This window comes from Biomphalaria glabrata, chromosome 3 (genome assembly GCF_947242115.1).
Source record: "Biomphalaria glabrata chromosome 3, xgBioGlab47.1, whole genome shotgun sequence".
NCBI classification, from domain to species: Eukaryota; Metazoa; Mollusca; class Gastropoda; family Planorbidae; genus Biomphalaria; species Biomphalaria glabrata.
In genome coordinates this window covers 6,692,566-6,711,825 of record NC_074713.1, presented here as the reverse complement: position 1 = coordinate 6,711,825, position 19,260 = coordinate 6,692,566, and the positions used below count along the sequence as shown (strand labels likewise).

General features: G+C 38.8%; 2 protein-coding genes across 2 annotated transcripts; one reads left to right on the top strand and one right to left on the bottom strand.

Moving 5' to 3' along the window:
- The first annotated feature begins 1,407 nt into the window (after positions 1–1,407).
- On the top strand, positions 1,408–14,100 carry LOC129924997 (serine-rich adhesin for platelets-like). The gene is made up of 3 exons (XM_056022797.1): positions 1,408–4,268; positions 4,774–4,993; positions 14,026–14,100. The coding sequence occupies exons 1-3, from the start codon at positions 1,408–1,410 to the stop codon at positions 14,098–14,100; spliced, it is 3,156 nt and encodes a 1,051-aa protein (XP_055878772.1).
- Positions 14,101–14,789: 689 nt separating this feature from the next.
- Positions 14,790–17,607, bottom strand: LOC129924996 (repetin-like). Its single transcript, XM_056022796.1, has 2 exons — positions 17,596–17,607; positions 14,790–16,502 (listed from the first exon to the last, which is right to left on the bottom strand). Exons 1-2 carry the CDS (start codon positions 17,605–17,607, stop codon positions 14,790–14,792), a joined length of 1,725 nt encoding a protein of 574 aa, XP_055878771.1.
- Between the last annotated feature and the right edge of the window lie 1,653 nt (positions 17,608–19,260).

Below are 19,260 nucleotides of genomic sequence, written 5' to 3'. Positions count from 1 at the left end.
TGGTGCTTGTGTACATGTAAGTTTGTATAGGCTACATGTGGTGCTTGTGTACATGTAAGTTTGTATAGGCTACATGTGGTGCTTGTGTACATGTAAGTTTGTATAGGCTACATGTGGTGCTTGTGAACAGAAAGGATTTCGTACATTAAGTTTGTGAACATGTCTGTTTGTGTGTATGTGTACTTGTGTAAGTTTGTATTTAAGTACACAAAGTTAGTTGTTGTCTAGCGTTCACGTTATTGTTTGGACTTATGTGTTTGTATTATTCAACAAAATCTGTTTTATTAGTGTTCAAGATTTACAAACAGACAAAAAAAAAAGTTGCACAGCGAGACTCGGCTGTTTATAGAGAAACACTCAACATTTTGTGAAGATAAACATGGTAAATATACACCTCAAGGAATGTTAACACACATATTTAGATGTGGTTGATTCACACACCCCAAAAAAAGGTATACGTATTACTAAAGTCACAAACTGAGAACCGCTGCACTGCATAACCTAGTGGGACAGTGACACTGATACCAAGAGTGATGACACCTATGCATTAAGCTATCAGGTTTTAGTAATTAGACGAAAAAGAAAGCGTATACAAATGTAGACTGTTGTTTAGAGGGCTACTACATTGTTAACAAAGCGATACATATGAATAGGGGTGTTAATTTGCGTATCACAGGATGAAAATAGCTATTGTTAGTGCTGAAGTTTTAAGCCTTGATTTGTTCTTTACTCTAGATCTATACATTACCACAGCACCAAATAGAGTAGGTTTCAAACAATTGTGGTCGTCGGGCCATAGATTTAGAAACACTGATCTAGAAAAAGTGACATCAACAATGACGTGCTTTGTTCTTTGTGAAAAAAAAAAAAAAAAAAGAAAGGATAGGCTTCTGTACATCTAGTAGATCTATATAGATGCATTCAGGTACATCGACCGAGTCATTCGCGACAAATGCAGTTGATGCATCTTGGCTCTTAGTTGTCTAGTGAGGTTGATTTGTGTGTCTAGCTTCAGTGAATTAGCCTTTGATAGCCTAAGTAGGTGGGCATGCCTGGTTACAGAAGATGTGTTCGTTTATTTCTGCTGGTAATTACCTGGTCATACTTGAGGTAAGTGACACACATGATCAAACGAAGCTAAATTATACACACTTGATGAAATATGACCATTACAATCCATCCGCTAGGTAGTTCTTGTTACTGCATTAACTCTTTCTCTCCGTAATTATTTACCGCATTCTGGTGGAATCAACGTTGGTATCGTCAGTTAGGAGAGAAAGAGTTAATATAGAGATGTTTAGGTTAACTAATTTAAAAAATAAACTTTATTTTTAGCTTGGCCACATTCATCATTATAATCGTTCATCATCAATTAATCATCAATGTGCATCAATTTTTTTCCTCATCATGATCTCCTCCACATCTTTGTCATTCTCCTCAAATTACTCCTCCTCCTTATCTTCCTCCTCCACATCTTTGTCATCCTCCTCAAATTACTCCTCCTCCACATCTTTGTCATCCTCCTCCACATCTTTGTCATCCTCCTCAAATTACTCCTCCTCCTTATCTTCCTCCTCCACATCTTTGTCATCCTCCTCAAATAACTCCTCCTCCTTATCTTCCTCCTCCACATCTTTGTCATCCTCCTCAAATTACTCCTCCTCCACATCTTTGTCATCCTCCTCAAATTACTCCTCCTCCTTATCTTCCTCCTCCACATCTTTGTCATCCTCCTCAAATTACTCCTCCTCCACATCTTTGTCATCCTCCTCAAATTACTCCTCCTCCACATCTTTGTCATCCTCCTCAAATTACTCCTCCTCCTTATCTTCCTCCTCCACATCTTTGTCATCCTCCTCAAATTACTCCTCCTCCACATCTTTGTCATCCTCCTCAAATTACTCCTCCTCCTTATCTTCCTCCTCCACATCTTTGTCATCCTCCTCAAATTACTCCTCCTCCTTATCTTCCTCCTCCACATCTTTGTCATCCTCCTCAAATTACTCCTCCTCCACATCTTTGTCATCCTCCTCAAATTACTCCTCCTCCACATCTTTGTCATCCTCCTCAAATTACTCCTCCTCCTTATCTTCCTCCTCCACATCTTTGTCATCCTCCTCAAATTACTCCTCCTCCACATCTTTGTCATCCTCCTCAAATTACTCCTCCTCCACATCTTTGTCATCCTCCTCAAATTACTCCTCCTCCTTATCTTCCTCCTCCACATCTTTGTCATCCTCCTCAAATTACTCCTCCTCCACATCTTTGTCATCCTCCTCAAATTACTCCTCCTCCTTATCTTCCTCCTCCACATCTTTGTCATCCTCCTCAAATTACTCCTCCTCCTTATCTTCCTCCTCCACATCTTTGTCATCCTCCTCAAATTACTCCTCCTCCACATCTTTGTCATCCTCCTCAAATTACTCCTCCTCCACATCTTTGTCATCCTCCTCAAATTACTCCTCCTCCTTATCTTCCTCCTCCACATCTTTGTCATCCTCCTCAAATTACTCCTCCTCCTTATCTTCCTCCTCCACATCTTTGTCATCCTCCTCAAATTACTCCTCCTCCACATCTTTGTCATCCTCCTCAAATTACTCCTCCTCCACATCTTTGTCATCCTCCTCAAATTACTCCTCCTCCTTATCTTCCTCCTCCACATCTTTGTCATCCTCCTCAAATTACTCCTCCTCCACATCTTTGTCATCCTCCTCAAATTACTCCTCCTCCACATCTTTGTCATCCTCCTCAAATTACTCCTCCTCCACATCTTTGTCATCCTCCTCAAATTACTCCTCCTCCTTATCTTCCTCCTCCACATCTTTGTCATCCTCCTCAAATTACTCCTACTCCACATTTTTGTCATCCTCCTCAAATAACTCCTCCTCCTTATCTTCCTCCTCCACATCTTTGTCATCCTCCTCAAATTACTCCTCCTCCACATCTTTGTCATCCTCCTCAAATTACTCCTCCTCCACATCTTTGTCATCCTCCTCAAATTACTCCTCCTCCTTATCTTCCTCCTCCACATCTTTGTCATCCTCCTCAAATTACTCCTCCTCCACATCTTTGTCATCCTCCTCAAATTACTCCTCCTCCTTATCTTCCTCCTCCACATCTTTGTCATCCTCCTCAAATTACTCCTCCTCCACATCTTTGTCATCCTCCTCAAATTACTCCTCCTCCTTATCTTCCTCCTCCACATCTTTGTCATCCTCCTCAAATTACTCCTCCTCCACATCTTTGTCATCCTCCTCAAATAACTCCTCCTCCTTATCTTCCTCCTCCACATCTTTGTCATCCTCCTCAAATTACTTCTCCTCCACATCTTTGTCATCCTCCTCAAATTACTCCTCCTCCACATCTTTGTCATCCTCCTCAAATTACTCATCCTTCTTATCTTCCTCCTCCACATCTTTGTCATCCTCCTCCTTATCTTCCTCCTCCACATCTTTGTCATCCTCCTCAAATTACTCATCCTTCTTATCTTCCTCCTCCACATCTTTGTCATCCTCCTCCTTATCATCCTCCTCCACACCTTTGTCATCCTCCTCAAATTACTCCTCCTCAACATCTTTGTCATCCTCCTCAAATAACTCCTCCTCCTTATCTTCCTCCTCCACATCTTTGTCATCCTCCTCAAATTACTTCTCCTCCACATCTTTGTCATCCTCCTCAAATTACTCCTCCTCCACATCTTTGTCATCCTCCTCAAATTACTCCTCCTCCTTATCTTCCTCCTCCACATCTTTGTCATCCTCCTCAAATTACTCATCCTTCTTATCTTCCTCCTCCACATCTTTGTCATCCTCCTCCTTATCTTCCTCCTCCACACCTTTGTCATCCTCCTCAAATTACTCCTCCTCCTTATCTTCCTCCTCCACATCTTTGTCATCCTCCTCAAATTACTCCTCCTCCTTATCTTCCTCCTCCATATCTTTGTCATCCTCCTCAAATTACTCCTCCTCCACATCTTTGTCATCCTCCTCAAATTACTCCTCCTCCTTATCTTCCTCCTCCACATCTTTGTCATCCTCCTCAAATTACTCATCCTTCTTATCTTCCTCCTCCACATCTTTGTCATCCTCCTCCTTATCTTCCTCCTCCACACCTTTGTCATCCTCCTCAAATTACTTCTCCTCCTTATCTTCCTCCTCCACACCTTTGTCATCCTCCTCAAATTACTCCTCCTCCTTATCTTCCTCCTCCACACCTTTGTCATCCTCCTCAAATTACTCCTCCTCCTTATCTTCCTCCTCCATATCTTTGTCATCCTCCTCAAATTACTCCTCCACCTTATCTTCCTGTGACACCACAGAAACAGATAACCTTTACATCATCTGCCCTATAGACCACATGGTCTGAAAGTGGAAGCTTGCTTCACACGATACACACAGAAATATAAAACACCTAGATCTAGTGCGATACACTCACAAATACAAAATTAGAATTTCAAGTAGTAAAATTGCGGTAGAATTTTAAATGATTAATATGAACTAAGGCCGAGGGTCTTTTAGTAGATTACGGCTGGGGCAAAAAAAAATGTTTCTTTATAAATGATTCAAATCTTAATTGTTTGCGTTTTCTTAATTAAAATTACAATTAAAAAAAAACATCCGCCCCCCCCCCCCTTCAGTTCTCAACCCGGGCGGCCAAGTTGTTTGTATAAAAAAAAGGGGGGGGGGGAGAAAGGGCGATGCACCAGCGATACAACATATTTATTGTTTCACTTTTTGAACGAATAAGCCACCAGAGTTATCTCCCTTACCACAGCTGCTCCCAGCTCTATGACGCAGACGTTGGACTCCAGGAAGAGCAAGACTTCGCCCAGATTATCCCAGTCTTTGTGCCTCCATTCAGAAGAACTAGAGGACCGATTCTCGTCACAGAGCGGCCAAGCAAAGAATCAGATCTGCTGGACAAGTTCCCTGGCTTGTTCAGAACTCAAAATGAAGTGATCGATCACCGTGAAAGTGGACGACTGGATACATCTGTAAGTGTTTATGAATAGCTATCAGCAAAGAACAAAGAAAAATCCCCGCCCCCTCCCCCCCCCCCCCCAAAAAAAAAAAAAAAAAAAAAAGCAGACATTATTTCAACAGAGCCAAGCTATCCGGGCCTAGAGTGCATTCGGGTTTTTAAAGCGAACATGAGATTTAGACAAGATAAAGAGATAAGATAGTTTTTATTGATACAATCTAATGAAAATTCAGTTTGACTACAATTGACAACCTCAGCATAACTACTGTACAATAACAATATTGATGTAAATACGAACAGCATTCACACACTTACATACTCATAACTAGCGCTTTATAAATAGACTTCTATGTACTTCTCGATGACGACAGATGACCTTGTAACACTCTGACTCTGATTTCAGAGCCATCTTCGAGTTCTTAGAAAAAAAAAAGAATGTGCGCATCTCGGACCAACAATGCAGAGACGTAGTTGGGGGGGGGGGGAGAATTTAAAATCACCCCCGGGTCCCCACTTGAGGGAGGCCCGAAAATGAGTGTTAATTTACATTAAATATTTACTATTACGCAAAATGCAGGGGCCCCAAAGAGGTAAAGCCACCCGGGCCCCCCAAATGATGGCTAATTCCTAGCTACACCACTGCAACAAGGTGGAGCTATTATTTTTATTTAAGGGTTAACATAGGTACCCGACTCTATAATAAAAAAAAATACTTTAAAAACCTTTTGAAAACGAATGGTTTTAATTTATTTTTTTTTAAATATAATACTTATACATTAATAAAAACATAATCAAAGTTATCCAGAACCTCTACAAGGAGGCCACCAGTGCGGTGTATTTCAACAATAATATTGGGGACTGGTTCAAAACCACAGTTGGAGTAAGACAAGGCTGCCTACTGTCACCAACACTCTTCAATATCTTCCTTGAAAGGATAATGGAAGATGCCCTCGAGGGCTATGAAGGTACTGTTAGCATTGGAGGAAGAAGAATTACTAACTTGCGCTTCGCAGATGACATTGACGGCCTAGCAGGGACAGAAGAAGAACTAGCTGACCTGGTGATGCGCATTGACAAGACTTCCGCAGCATATGGCATGCAAATAAATGCCGAAAAAACTCAAATTATGACCAATAGCCATCAGGGCTTTAAAAGAGGCATCAGTATTGGAGGTGAAAAGCTAACTAGTGTTAACAGCTTCAAATACCTCGGAGCTATTGTCTCAGATGAGGGAACAAAACCCGAATTATTGGCCCGAATAGCACAGTCCACAGCAGCCCTTTCAAAACTTAAAATTATATGGAAAGATAAGGGCTTAGCCCTCGGCACCAAAATTAGACTGATGCGCTCTCTGGTCATGGCCACATTTTTATATGCTTGTGAGTCGTGGACGTTGAATGCAGAGCTTGAGAGGAGGATCCTAGCAATGGAATTGAGATGCTACAGAAGGATCTTAGGCATCACATTCAAAGACCGCATCACAAACCAAGAAATCAGAGACAGGGTTACTGTAGCGATCGGAGCTCATGACGACCTGCTTACTATTGTGAAAAAACGAAAGCTTAAAACCTTTGGCCACATTACAAGATCTACGGGGCTCGCAAAGACCTTTCTTCAGGGAACAGTGCCAGGGAAAAGAAGAAGAGGCAGACAGAAAAAGCGATGGGAGGACAACATTAAAGAATGGACAGGCCTGCCATTGAGAAAGGTTCTGAACAAGGCAAAAAAAAGGGAGGAATGGAGAAAGACGGTCGACAAATCTTGCCTGGTGCCCCAACGGTCCAACAGACTAAGGGATAGGTAAAGGTAAAGGTAAATACTTATACAAATTTAAATTTTGTCCTATATTTTTTGAAACAAAATTTTGCACTAAAACTAATAGAGTCATCCGATGTTCCCAAGTTCGAATCCGTCCTGCTGTGGGTATCTTATAAACTAAAGGCATTCCTTCAAAGAAGAAGATAATTTCGTCCTACGTACTTTAGGTTTCGGCTGAAGGAAAGGACGAAACATTGAAAACAAGTAAAAAAAAATATAGAAACACTTAAAAAAAAAACAGAAAAAAAATATTAAAAAATAGACCTAACAATATAAGAAATCTTTTGGAGTGAATTTTTTAAAACATAAAAAATGATCTTGCTCCAGTAGATGTTATAGTACAGTTATAGCATGTTATAGTACAGTTATAGCATGTTATAGTACAGTTATAGCATGTTATAGTACAGTTATAGCATGTTATAGTACAGTTATAGCATGTTATAGTACAGTTATAGCATGTTATAGTACAGTTATAGCATGTTATAGTACAGTTATAGCATGCTGTTCAATTTCTTTAAGTCAACATTTGGGGCAGGGGACATAAGAGAGAGAGTTTCCTTGCTGTGTTAAGAGCGCAGCCAAGACGGCTTTAGTCAAAAAAAAATAAAAATAGAAAGATACTTAACAAAAAAGAAAAAAAAAAAAAAAGCTTACATAAGGGAAGAACCTCACAATTATTGTCATATCTATCAATATTGCGATATTTCTCTCCCTTTTACTGCATGAAACAAAATTAACAAATTAATTAACTACTTGGTTAATTTTTTAAAAAATTGATTCATGTGCTGACATCGACGATGAATAATTATTATAATTATATAAAGTTTCAACTTGCTTTGAGAATGGGAAATAACGTGTACAAGATTTGTACCAGACAGAGTGAGTGTTATAACAATTCATGATCTACATTGGGATTCTAACTCGAGCCGCCTTGTTAGCCAATCAGTTGATGCCACTCACCCAGCTATACCACATCCATCAATAGCTAGCTGTTTGGTGTATCCGGTGTACAGAGTAAAGAAAGTGTTGAGAAACTTTTCTTTTTTTTTTTAGTTCTATCAGCAATGTTTTTTTTTCACTTTTTAGCTTTTTCGAGGGTAGATTTTAAGTTGGCAACACTTAAGTTTAACTTTGCGTCCTTGACATTGTTCAGTTTATCGTGTTTTCAATGCACTCTTGTCAAACATTCAGTTTTAGGCCTGGACCACTGGCGGATCTAGGGGGGGGGCGGTAGGGGCGAAGTATAGACTTCACACAATTTGTATGCGAATTTATTACTTATGTTAATAATATATACTAATTATTTATATTTCAACCTATTTTTAGATTATTTCGCCCCCCCCTTTCTAGTATTTTGGCCTATTTGGTAGGGTCGGGAGGGGCGATGGCATCAATCCGCCCCCCCCCCACCATAAACTTTCGAGTGGGGGGGGGGCGGTCCTATCTATTTGTAGAAATCACAGCTTGCTAACAGAATCAATTAAATATCTATATGATTAAAACTTGTTATTGGTATTTTAACCGGTCTTTATATAATTTCGTTCACCTGTTGGCCGATTGGAAGGGGAAGAGCGAATACCTCCACCGCCCTTCCTATCTAAACCCTTTGAGTGTGGGGGGGGGGGGGGGCGGTCCTGCTTTTATGGAGAAATCATAGTATGTGAACAAAATTAGTCGAATATCGGACAAATCAATACTTTTTCTTTTTGTATTATAGTAAGAAATTACAAAATTTAAAAAATCTGTCACTAATATAATTTATATATGCTATAAAGTAAATTCTTATATCGAGTCGCCCAACCCCTTTTCTTTAATGCAAAATGCAATCAATAGCAGAAATTATAAAAAGGAGCGAAAATTAATAGTTTTCATTTTACCGCCCTTGCCCTTTCCAGACAGAGTTTGTGTAATTTGACATGAATTTATCATAACTATTTTAAGAAAGACTATGCTTTGGAAAAGTTATAATTCAAACGAAATTTTTCAATATAACAGTCACGGTTGAGATGAGTTCAAAAGCCAGATAATCTTTTCCTAGTCGACTTTTTCCAACCTTTACTCTATCTCATATTTTTCTAGTTAAATAAATTTAGGACTATACCTCACAATGTATGCTAGAATTTTATTGAATATTATTAATCGAATATTTTTTTTTTCGGCGGCGATCCTCAAAACCTTAATCTAAATATGTGGGGTATCTAATCTTTTCAAAGAACAAATAGGTTTTATTTACAATGTATTAAGGGATTATAAATTCATATTAGAATATTTTTCTCATTATTCAAAAGGCACTTTATAATAGAATGAATAATGAGCTCTAGGGCACGAAAATGCGTTACTGCAGTGAAGAATGCCAGAAAACGCTTTTAGCGTCGAGGCTTCGCCCCAAACCTCACTGATGAATAATAAGCTGTAGATGTCAGAAGAATGCGTTTCTGCAGTGAGAAATGCAAGAAAACGCTTTTGGCGTCGGGGCTTCGCCCCGAACACCACTAATAAGTAATGAGCTGTAGATGTCAGAAGAATGCGTTTCTGCAGAGAAAAATGCAAGAAAACGCTTTTGGCGTCGGGGCTTCGCCCCAAACCCAACTGATAAATAATGAGCTGTAGATGTCAGAAGAATGCGTTTCTGCAGAGAAAAATGCAAGAAAACGCTTTTGGCGTCGGGGCTTCGCCCCAAACCCCACTGATAAATAGTGAGCTGTAGATGTCAGAAGAATGCGTTTTTGCAGTGAGAAATGCAAGAAAACGCTTTTGGCGTCGGGGCTTCGCCCCGAACACCACTAATAAGTAATGAGCTGTAGATGTCAGAAGAATGCGTTTCTGCAGAGAAAAATGCAAGAAAACGCTTATGGCGTCGGGGCTTCGCCCCGAACACCACTAATAAGTAATGAGCTGTAGATGTCAGGAGAATGCGTTTCTGCAGTGAAAAATGCAAGAAAACGCTTTTGGCGTCGGGGCTTCGCCCCGAACACCACTAATAAGTAATGAGCTGTAGATGTCAGGAGAATGCGTTTCAGCCGTGAAAAATCAAGAAAACGCTTTTGGCGTCGGGGCTTCGCCCCGAACCCCACTGATAAATAATGAGCTGTAGATGTCAGAAGAATGCGTTTCTGCAGAGAAAAATGCAAGAAAACGCTTTTGGGCGTCGGGCTTTGCCCCGAACCCCACTGAAAAAGCTTACAGCGCTCTCCCAGACCCCCAAGCTTGCAAGAGAAAGACTGTTTTTTTTTTCTGTTTTTTTCGCCGAAGATTGAGAAACAGTCTTATTTTATTCTCATATATCGAATATATATATATATATATATATATATATATATATATATATATATATATATATATATATATATATATATATATATGGCTCCTTTTGTCTCGAAAGGCAATGGATGCGCCCAAATGAGTCACTGGTTTTGGCTTAATCTTGAGACGGGGCAGAATCTGGTGTGGCTAATCAAGCCAATTCTAGAACGGCAGACTTTGCCACAATTCGTACATGTGTATGCCTCTGATTTAGGGCTAGCAGACAGGGCAGCTTTCTTTTTATCCCTCTTGATTAAAGCCGCTTCAATTCTTTTGTTCTCAGCAAGGGTTGTCCCAGCACGCACAGTCTGTTCCCATGCACTCCGGTCTTTGGCTATGTTTTCCCACATACTTTCGCTGATGCCTGAGGCTCTCATGTCTCGCTTGCAGACATCTCTATATGTTAGTCTTGGGCGGCCCTTGGGTCTGACTCCTTCCACAAGCTCAGCATATAAGATATCTTTCGGGATTCTGCCATCTGGCATGCGGGTGACATGTCCGAGCCAGCGTAATCTTCTTTGTGTCAGGAGAGCATACATGCTGTTCAGTTTGAAAGTTCTTCCTCCAGGCCATTCTCCATTAAGAGCGGTGTCAAACAAGGATGTGTACTGGCCCCTACACTATTTGGCATCTTCTTCTCAGTCGTACTATCCAGTGCTTTTAAATCCCTGGAAGACGGAATATACATCCATAGCAGATCCGATGGAAGGCTCTTTAACCTGGCACGTCTTAAAGCCAAAACGAAAAGGCGTCGTATATTGATAAGGGAGCTGCTGTTTGCCGATGACGCGGCACTCGTATCTCACTCACAAGGAGGTCTACAGAAGCTAGTGAACGCCTTAGCAGCTGCTTATCAAGAGTTTAGCCTTACTATAAGTCTCTCCAAGACCGAAATCCTGGCACAAGACGTCGCAGAAATACCTATAATACAAATTGGGAACCACACCCTTTCAGTGGTGCAGGAATTTACCTACTTGGGTTCAACAATTGTCAGTAACCTAGACTTAGACATCGAGCTGACAAAAAGGATAGGAAAAGCTACCACAGCATTGGCAAAACTCTCCAAGCGCGTCTGGGAAAATGGTAAATTGACCACAGCGACCAAAATCCTAGTCTACAACGCCTGTGTTGTGAGCACTCTCCTTTATGGCAGTGAGAGCTGGTCAACATACATGTACCAAGAGCACAGATTGAATAGTTTCCACTTGCGCTGCCTGAGACGCATAATGGGCATCTCTTGGAGGGACCATGTCTCCAATCAGGAAGTTTTAAGATTGGCCAATATGAACAGCATGTATGCTCTCCTGACACAAAGAAGATTACGCTGGCTCGGACATGTCACCCGCATGCCAGATGGCAGAATCCCGAAAGATATCTTATATGCTGAGCTTGTGGAAGGAGTCAGACCCAAGGGCCGCCCAAGACTAACATATAGAGATGTCTGCAAGCGAGACATGAGAGCCTCAGGCATCAGCGAAAGTATGTGGGAAAACATAGCCAAAGACCGGAGTGCATGGGAACAGACTGTGCGTGCTGGGACAACCCTTGCTGAGAACAAAAGAATTGAAGCGGCTTTAATCAAGAGGGATAAAAAGAAAGCTGCCCTGTCTGCTAGCCCTAAATCAGAGGCATACACATGTACGAATTGTGGCAAAGTCTGCCGTTCTAGAATTGGCTTGATTAGCCACACCAGATTCTGCCCCGTCTCAAGATTAAGCCAAAACCAGTGACTCATTTGGGCGCATCCATTGCCTTTCGAGACAAAAGGAGCCATATATATATATATATATATATATATATATATATATATATATATATATATATATATATATATATATATATATATATATATATATATATATATGTGTGTGTGTGTGTGTGTGCTGTACGCACGTTTATGCATAGGGTTAGGGTTTACTGGTTAGGGTTTGGAAAAAAATCGCCCCCCCCCCTCCAAAGTTCTGGATCCGCCAGTGGCCTGGACAGACAAGGGGACGTACTCAAATCTCATTTTAAAATTTCAATCTATATCTGAATATCAGATACTTTGACTTAGAAAGCTATCAATGTGCCAAAATAATATTATTAAATCCTACCCTCTTGTTATTTCCAAGCATCTTAAAACCATTTTGAAGCTATTAAACTTTAGATTTGTTAAATGTTTATATATTTCAGACTTCATACCATGGCTGTTGTGCATCGTAAGTATTAGAACTGTATTAAACATACTTGTTAGAACTACACAGACCTTGGTTTATCAAGTGCTACCATAGAACTTAGAGTAATTAAATACATCAGTTTGAACATGCTATCTACTTATAGAACTAGACTTTGATCTATATCGTTTGTATGTATGGAAAATGGTTTACACTCCCACCAACCCACTCACATATTCACACACCTACCCACACGCATACACTCATACCGCACACACACCTTCCACACACACACACACACACACATACATATTTGAGGGAAGATGTCTGATGAGCAACAACTTTATGTACCGGTAACTTACGGCAAGTCACGCTTTACACATGCGGGGTATATAAGGTTGCGGGTTACACTATTTTGTTTTCACTAAGTTATTTTGTAATTGGTGCGGGGTATAAGTGTATACGGGTTATATTCGGGAAAATACGGTACAAGCGAACACTGATTCCTGTATAGTGTTGAGTATCTATAGAGAGCTCTGGTAACATACATACAAGTATCTATAGAGAGCTCTGGTAACATACATACAAGTATCTATAGAGAGCTCTGGTAACATACATACAAGTATCTATAGAGAGCTCTGGTAACATACATACAAGTATCTATAGAGAGCTCTGGTAACATACATACAAGTATCTATAGAGAGCTCTGGTAACATACATACAAGTATCTATAGAGAGCTCTGGTAACATACATACAAGTATCTATAGAGAGCTCTGGTAACATACATACACGTATCTATAGAGAGCTCTGGTAACATACATACAAGTATCTATAGAGAGCTCTGGTAACATCCGTTGCGATCAGATCATTCTACTGCATCCACAGGGAACCAAAACTCGAGACTTTCACCACATTGTCAGACCCATTGGGTACTGCTGTGAGTTTAGTTCAAGTAGGACAGAGAAGTCAATACTTCCCTACAGAGACTTGCAGGTAGATTAATTATAGCTTATTACTTATGTGGATGTAGATATAGATAGATAGAAATGACAGACACAGACAGACAGACAGACAGATAGATAGATAGATAGATAGATAGATAGATAGATAGATAGATACTAATTTTACTAAATTTAATGTGATATTTAGAAAGCAATATACCGGGAATATATAAGTCTCTCTTGGTACAATCAATGAGCACACACACAGACATCTGCTCAAACATATTGATAGATGATATTGCTTATGCTCTGGTTATTTTCTAAGGGAGACGACTTTCATTTGGAAGATAAAAACAATAATAATTATTTTTTCATTCATTAAATTAATGACGTTTCTAAGAAAGTAACTTTTAAATGAAAACTCAGAAGAGAAATGTCTATAAAAAAAAATCAAGGAAAATATAACAGAATCTGTGAAAAAAAAAAAACAAGGCTTATTTTGATTTAAGGGGTAGCACCATTCAATCGTTGCGATATCGCTAAATATTACATATTGTATCCTTCCTTTTCATGCAAGGTCGCACCATTCTCGAAAATTGAATAACTAATTTTTTATATTTTTTTAATTGATTCGTGTGTTGTCATCGGCAATGAATGATTGTACAAAATTTCACCTTCATTCGAGAATGGGAAGTGGGAGAAAAAAAAGTGTAAAAGAATCCTCCCAGACAGACAGATGTAATTTAGCGGTGGAGGGGAAATGTACAAATAGATTCTGTAATTGTAATCATTTATCAACTATTTCGTGTATGTTGTATCTCTCCAGAAAGGAACTCAACTGTTTGACCTGTCAATGTTCTTGTACTATGGTGAACCAGACGTTGACTGCGCTGGTCTTTAAGCCTGGCTCAACAAGGGAGATAATGTTTAGCTTCGTCCAAGTCCCCACTTTCTGCAGATGTATGAACAACTTGACCTGAGTGGAGACTGCAGACAGAAGATGAGGCTGAAAGAGGCTAACAAACCAATGCACCGGACTTTCACTTATAACAAACCAATGCATTGGGCTTTCACTTATAACAAACCAATGCACCGGACTTTCACTTATAACAAACCAATGCACTGGGCTTTCACTTATAACAAACCAATGCACCGGACTTTCACTTATAACAAACCAATGCACTGGGCTTCCACTTCCAAGACCGAAATGTCAAGTTTATATGAATGCGACATTAGTTAAAAATTAAATTGCTTGCAATTTAAGCAACTCATCATTTAAGCAATCCGTCCAATTACCCGTACCGTCAAGATTTAATTAGCCGATAATCTTTCTATAAAGTAGGGAATTCACTCAAACCTTGTAAATATTTAAAAACCTTAGCTATATAGAAGGAGTAAAGAAAAACAACAACATTTAGGATATTTTTATTAAGTTATTATGATAAAATAATAGATATATTCTTAAGATATGTAACAGCTCATTGCCTGACAATAGAGTCAAGTAACAGAATGTTCAAGGTGCTGAAACTCCAAAGATGTATAGATTCAGTTTTCAATATTATTTGAAATGCTTTGATTTGCCACTTTCGTTTACGTGTGCATCTTGGTTAGGACAAAAAAAATGTTTAGTGAGCAGGTCGGAGTTAGTGTTTTCGTGAATGTTGTACACTTGTCTACTGATGTCTGATGTGTATCTCTGTGATACTTATCTACTGATGTCTGATGTGTATCTCTGTGATACTTGTCTACTGATGTCTGATGTGTATCTCTGTGATACCTATCTACTGATGTCTGATGTGTATCAATGTGATACTTGTCTACTGATGTCTGATGTGTATCTCTGTGATACTTGTCTACTGATGTCTGATGTGTATCTCTGTGATACCTATCTACTGATGTCTGATGTGTATCAATGTGATACTTGTCTACTGATGTCTGATGTGTATCTCTGTGATACTTGTCTACTGATGTCTGATGTGTATCTCTGTGATACCTATCTACTGATGTCTGATGTGTATCAATGTGATACTTGTCTACTGATGTCTGATGTGTATCTCTGTGATACTTGTCTACTGATGTCTGATGTGTATCTCTGTGATACCTATCTACTGATGTCTGATGTGTATCAATGTGATACCTATCTACTGATGTCTGATGTGTATCAATGTGATACTTGTCTACTGATGTCTGATGTGTATCAATGTGATACCTGTCTACTGATGTCTGATGTGTATCTCTGTGATACTTGTCTACTGATGTCTGATGTGTATCTCTGTGATACCTATCTACTGATGTCTGATGTGTATCAATGTGATACCTATCTACTGATGTCTGATGTGTATCAATGTGATACTTGTCTACTGATGTCTGATGTGTATCAATGTGATACTTGTCTACTGATGTCTGATGTGTATCTCTGTGATACTTGTCTACTGATGTCTGATGTGTATCTCTGTGATACTTGTCTACTGATGTCTGATGTGTATCTCTGTGATACCTATCTACTGATGTCTGATGTGTATCAATGTGATACCTATCTACTGATGTCTGATGTGTATCAATGTGATACTTGTCTACTGATGTCTGATGTGTATCAATGTGATACCTGTCTACTGATGTCTGATGTGTATCTCTGTGATACTTGTCTACTGATGTCTGATGTGTATCTCTGTGATACCTATCTACTGATGTCTGATGTGTATCAATGTGATACCTATCTACTGATGTCTGATGTGTATCAATGTGATACTTGTCTACTGATGTCTGATGTGTATCAATGTGATACTTGTCTACTGATGTCTGATGTGTATCTCTGTGATACTTGTCTACTGATGTCTGATGTGTATCTCTGTGATACCTATCTACTGATGTCTGATGTGTATCTCTGTGATACCTATCTACTGATGTCTGATGTGTATCAATGTGATACCTATCTACTGATGTCTGATGTGTATCAATGTGATACTTGTCTGCTGATGTCTGATGTGTATCTCTGTGATACCTATCTACTGATGTCTGATGTGTATCAATGTGATACTTGTCTGCTGATGTCTGATGTGTATCAATGTGATACTTGTCTGCTGATGTCTGATGTGTATCAATGTGATACTTGTCTACTGATGTCTGATGTGTATCTCTGTGATACCTATCTACTGATGTCTGATGTGTATCAATGTGATACTTGTCTGCTGATGTCTGATGTGTATCAATGTGATACTTATCTACTGATGTCTGATGTGTATCTCTGTGATACTTGTCTACTGATGTCTGATGTGTATCTCTGTGATACCTATCTACTGATGTCTGATGTGTATCAATGTGATACTTGTCTACTGATGTCTGATGTGTATCTCTATGATACTTGTCTACTGATGTGTATCTCTATGATACTTGTCTACTGATGTCTGATGTGTATCAGTGTGATACTTGTCTACTGATGTCTAATCTGTATCTCTGTGATACTTGTCTACTGATGTCTGATGTGTATCTCTGTGATACTTGTCTACTGATGTCTGATGTGTATCTCTGTGATACTTGTCTACTGATGTCTGATGTGTATCCGAGAGATACCTTTCTACTGATGTCTGGTGTGTATCTCTGTGATACTTGTCTACTGATGTCTGATGTGTATCTCTGTGATACTTGTCTACTGATGTCCGATGTGTATCAGTGTGATACTTATCTACTGATGTCTGATGTGTATCAGTGTGATAATTTTCTACTGATGTCTGATGTGTATCAGAGTGATACTTGTCTACTGATGTCTGGTGTGTATCTCTGTGATACTTGTCTACTGATGTCTGATGTGTGTCAATGTGATACTTGTCTACTGATGTCTGGTGTGTATCTCTGTGTTATCTTGCAATATTATTCCATTAATTATGTCTTTGGCTTCTTAAGATCATTGAATGTATGACGAACGCAATAAGATTTATCCAATTCCATCTTCATTAGTATATTTTTTTAAAATCTAAATTAAAATGATCTTGAAACATGTCCACGCCGATAAACGTGAGTCGTTGTCTCTTGCCATTTCATTGTTATATGCATTTCGTTTGAATCATTATTTTAAACGTAATTGAGGTAATCATTTGTTTATATATATATATATATATATCAATGTCAATGATATATCAATGATATATATATAGGGAAACAATAAATTATTTAATATCGGTGACTTATTTTTATTTTATTTTTAATGTTTTCCATGTTTCGGATGTTCCTTCAGAGTTGAAGATAATTTACTTCCTTTTCCAAACCTCCCGCAGGACGACGTGGGATGGCAGCGGGCAGGGTTTGAACCCGGGACCATCGAGACGACCGAACGGCAGTCCAGGGCTCATACCGCACGACAAGATGGCCAACCATTGAACATGTTAAGTGTCTTTGCTACCTGTAGCCACATGTTGATGTATGTCTTATACAAGAGAATCTCTGTTTGCTACCTGTAGCCACATGTTTATGTATGTCTTATACAAGAGAATCTCTGTTTGCTACCTGTAGCCACATGTTTATGTATGTCTTATACAAGAGAATCTCTGTTTGCTACCTGTAGCCACATGTTGATGTATGTCTTATACAAGAGAATCTCTGTTTGCTACCTGTAGCCACATGTTGATGTATGTCTTATACAAGAGAATCTCTGTTTGCTACCTGTAGCCACATGTTTATGTATGTCTTATACAAGAGAATCTCTGTTTGCTACCTGTAGCCACATGTTGATGTATGTCTTATACAAGAGAATCTCTGTTTGCTACCTGTAGCCACATGTTTATGTATGTCTTATACAAGAGAATCTCTGTTTGCTACCTGTAGCCACATGTTTATGTATGTCTTATACAAGAGAATCTCTGTTTGCTACCTGTAGCCACATGTTGATGTATGTCTTATACAAGAGAATCTCTGTTTGCTACCTGTAGCCACATGTTGATGTATGTCTTATACAAGAGAATCTCTGTTTGCTACCTGTAGCCACATGTTGATGTATGTCTTATACAAGAGAATCTCTGTTTGCTACCTGTAGCTATATGCTGATGTATGTCGTACCATACAAGAGACACCCTCTGTTTGCTACCTGTAGCCAGATGGTATTGTTAATATTATGTCACAACACTAAGGAGAATAACTTTGCAGCACTATCTTTTTCCATTGTGCTGATTCTCGATATATGAGAAAAAAATGCATATACATGCATGCTAGGCAGTTCGTCCTACCTACCAAGTTTTTGAAAAATATTAAGAACTTCATAGATCGTAAGAACTAGTGTTGGTCATGAAACGATATATCTGTCTTGTCTAACATTAATTCCTTGTGACGTTCCTTTGGACGGAAATATAAAGTACACATATAGTGAGACTTTATAGAAACAGCATGACATTTTATTGAAACAGCAGGACGTTTTATAGAAACAGCATGACATTTTATTGAAACAGCAGGACGTTTTATAGAAACAGCATGACATTTTATTGAAACAGCAGGACGTTTTATAGAAACAGCATGGCATTTTATAGAAACAGCAGGACGTTTTATAGCATTTGATAGAAACAGCATGATATTTTATAGAAACAGCATGGCATTTTATCGAGACAACACTTTAAACGAATTGTACTTGTGTGATTGCTTGATTGTGTGAGTTTCTGATGTAACCATCAATAAAACGATGGTGAATATTTTGTTAGTATGTGTCCAGCTCGTGTCGTTTTTAAAAATGAGTTGGATTTTGTTGAAGACATCATTATTTCACATGTGTATCTGCGTTCATTTTTCATTGAACTTGAAAAATGTGTTTATAATGTTATTAAAAGTTGTTCATTTTTATTTAAAAACCATTTTGTTCACGTTTTATTCAAGTTAAAGATAACCAAAAATAGAATGGTCTAGAAAGATTGATATGCAGCCTGAATGCAATATTTATTTCTTAGCAATGTAATTTACAATCAATAGTTTACACATCAGACTTCAATTGAATATTTCTCTCGCATTTAAACCAGCTCGTCTACAATAAAAGAAAGAGAAATCAATAAGCTTCTAGAAATATACAGGTAAATACAATAGGTAG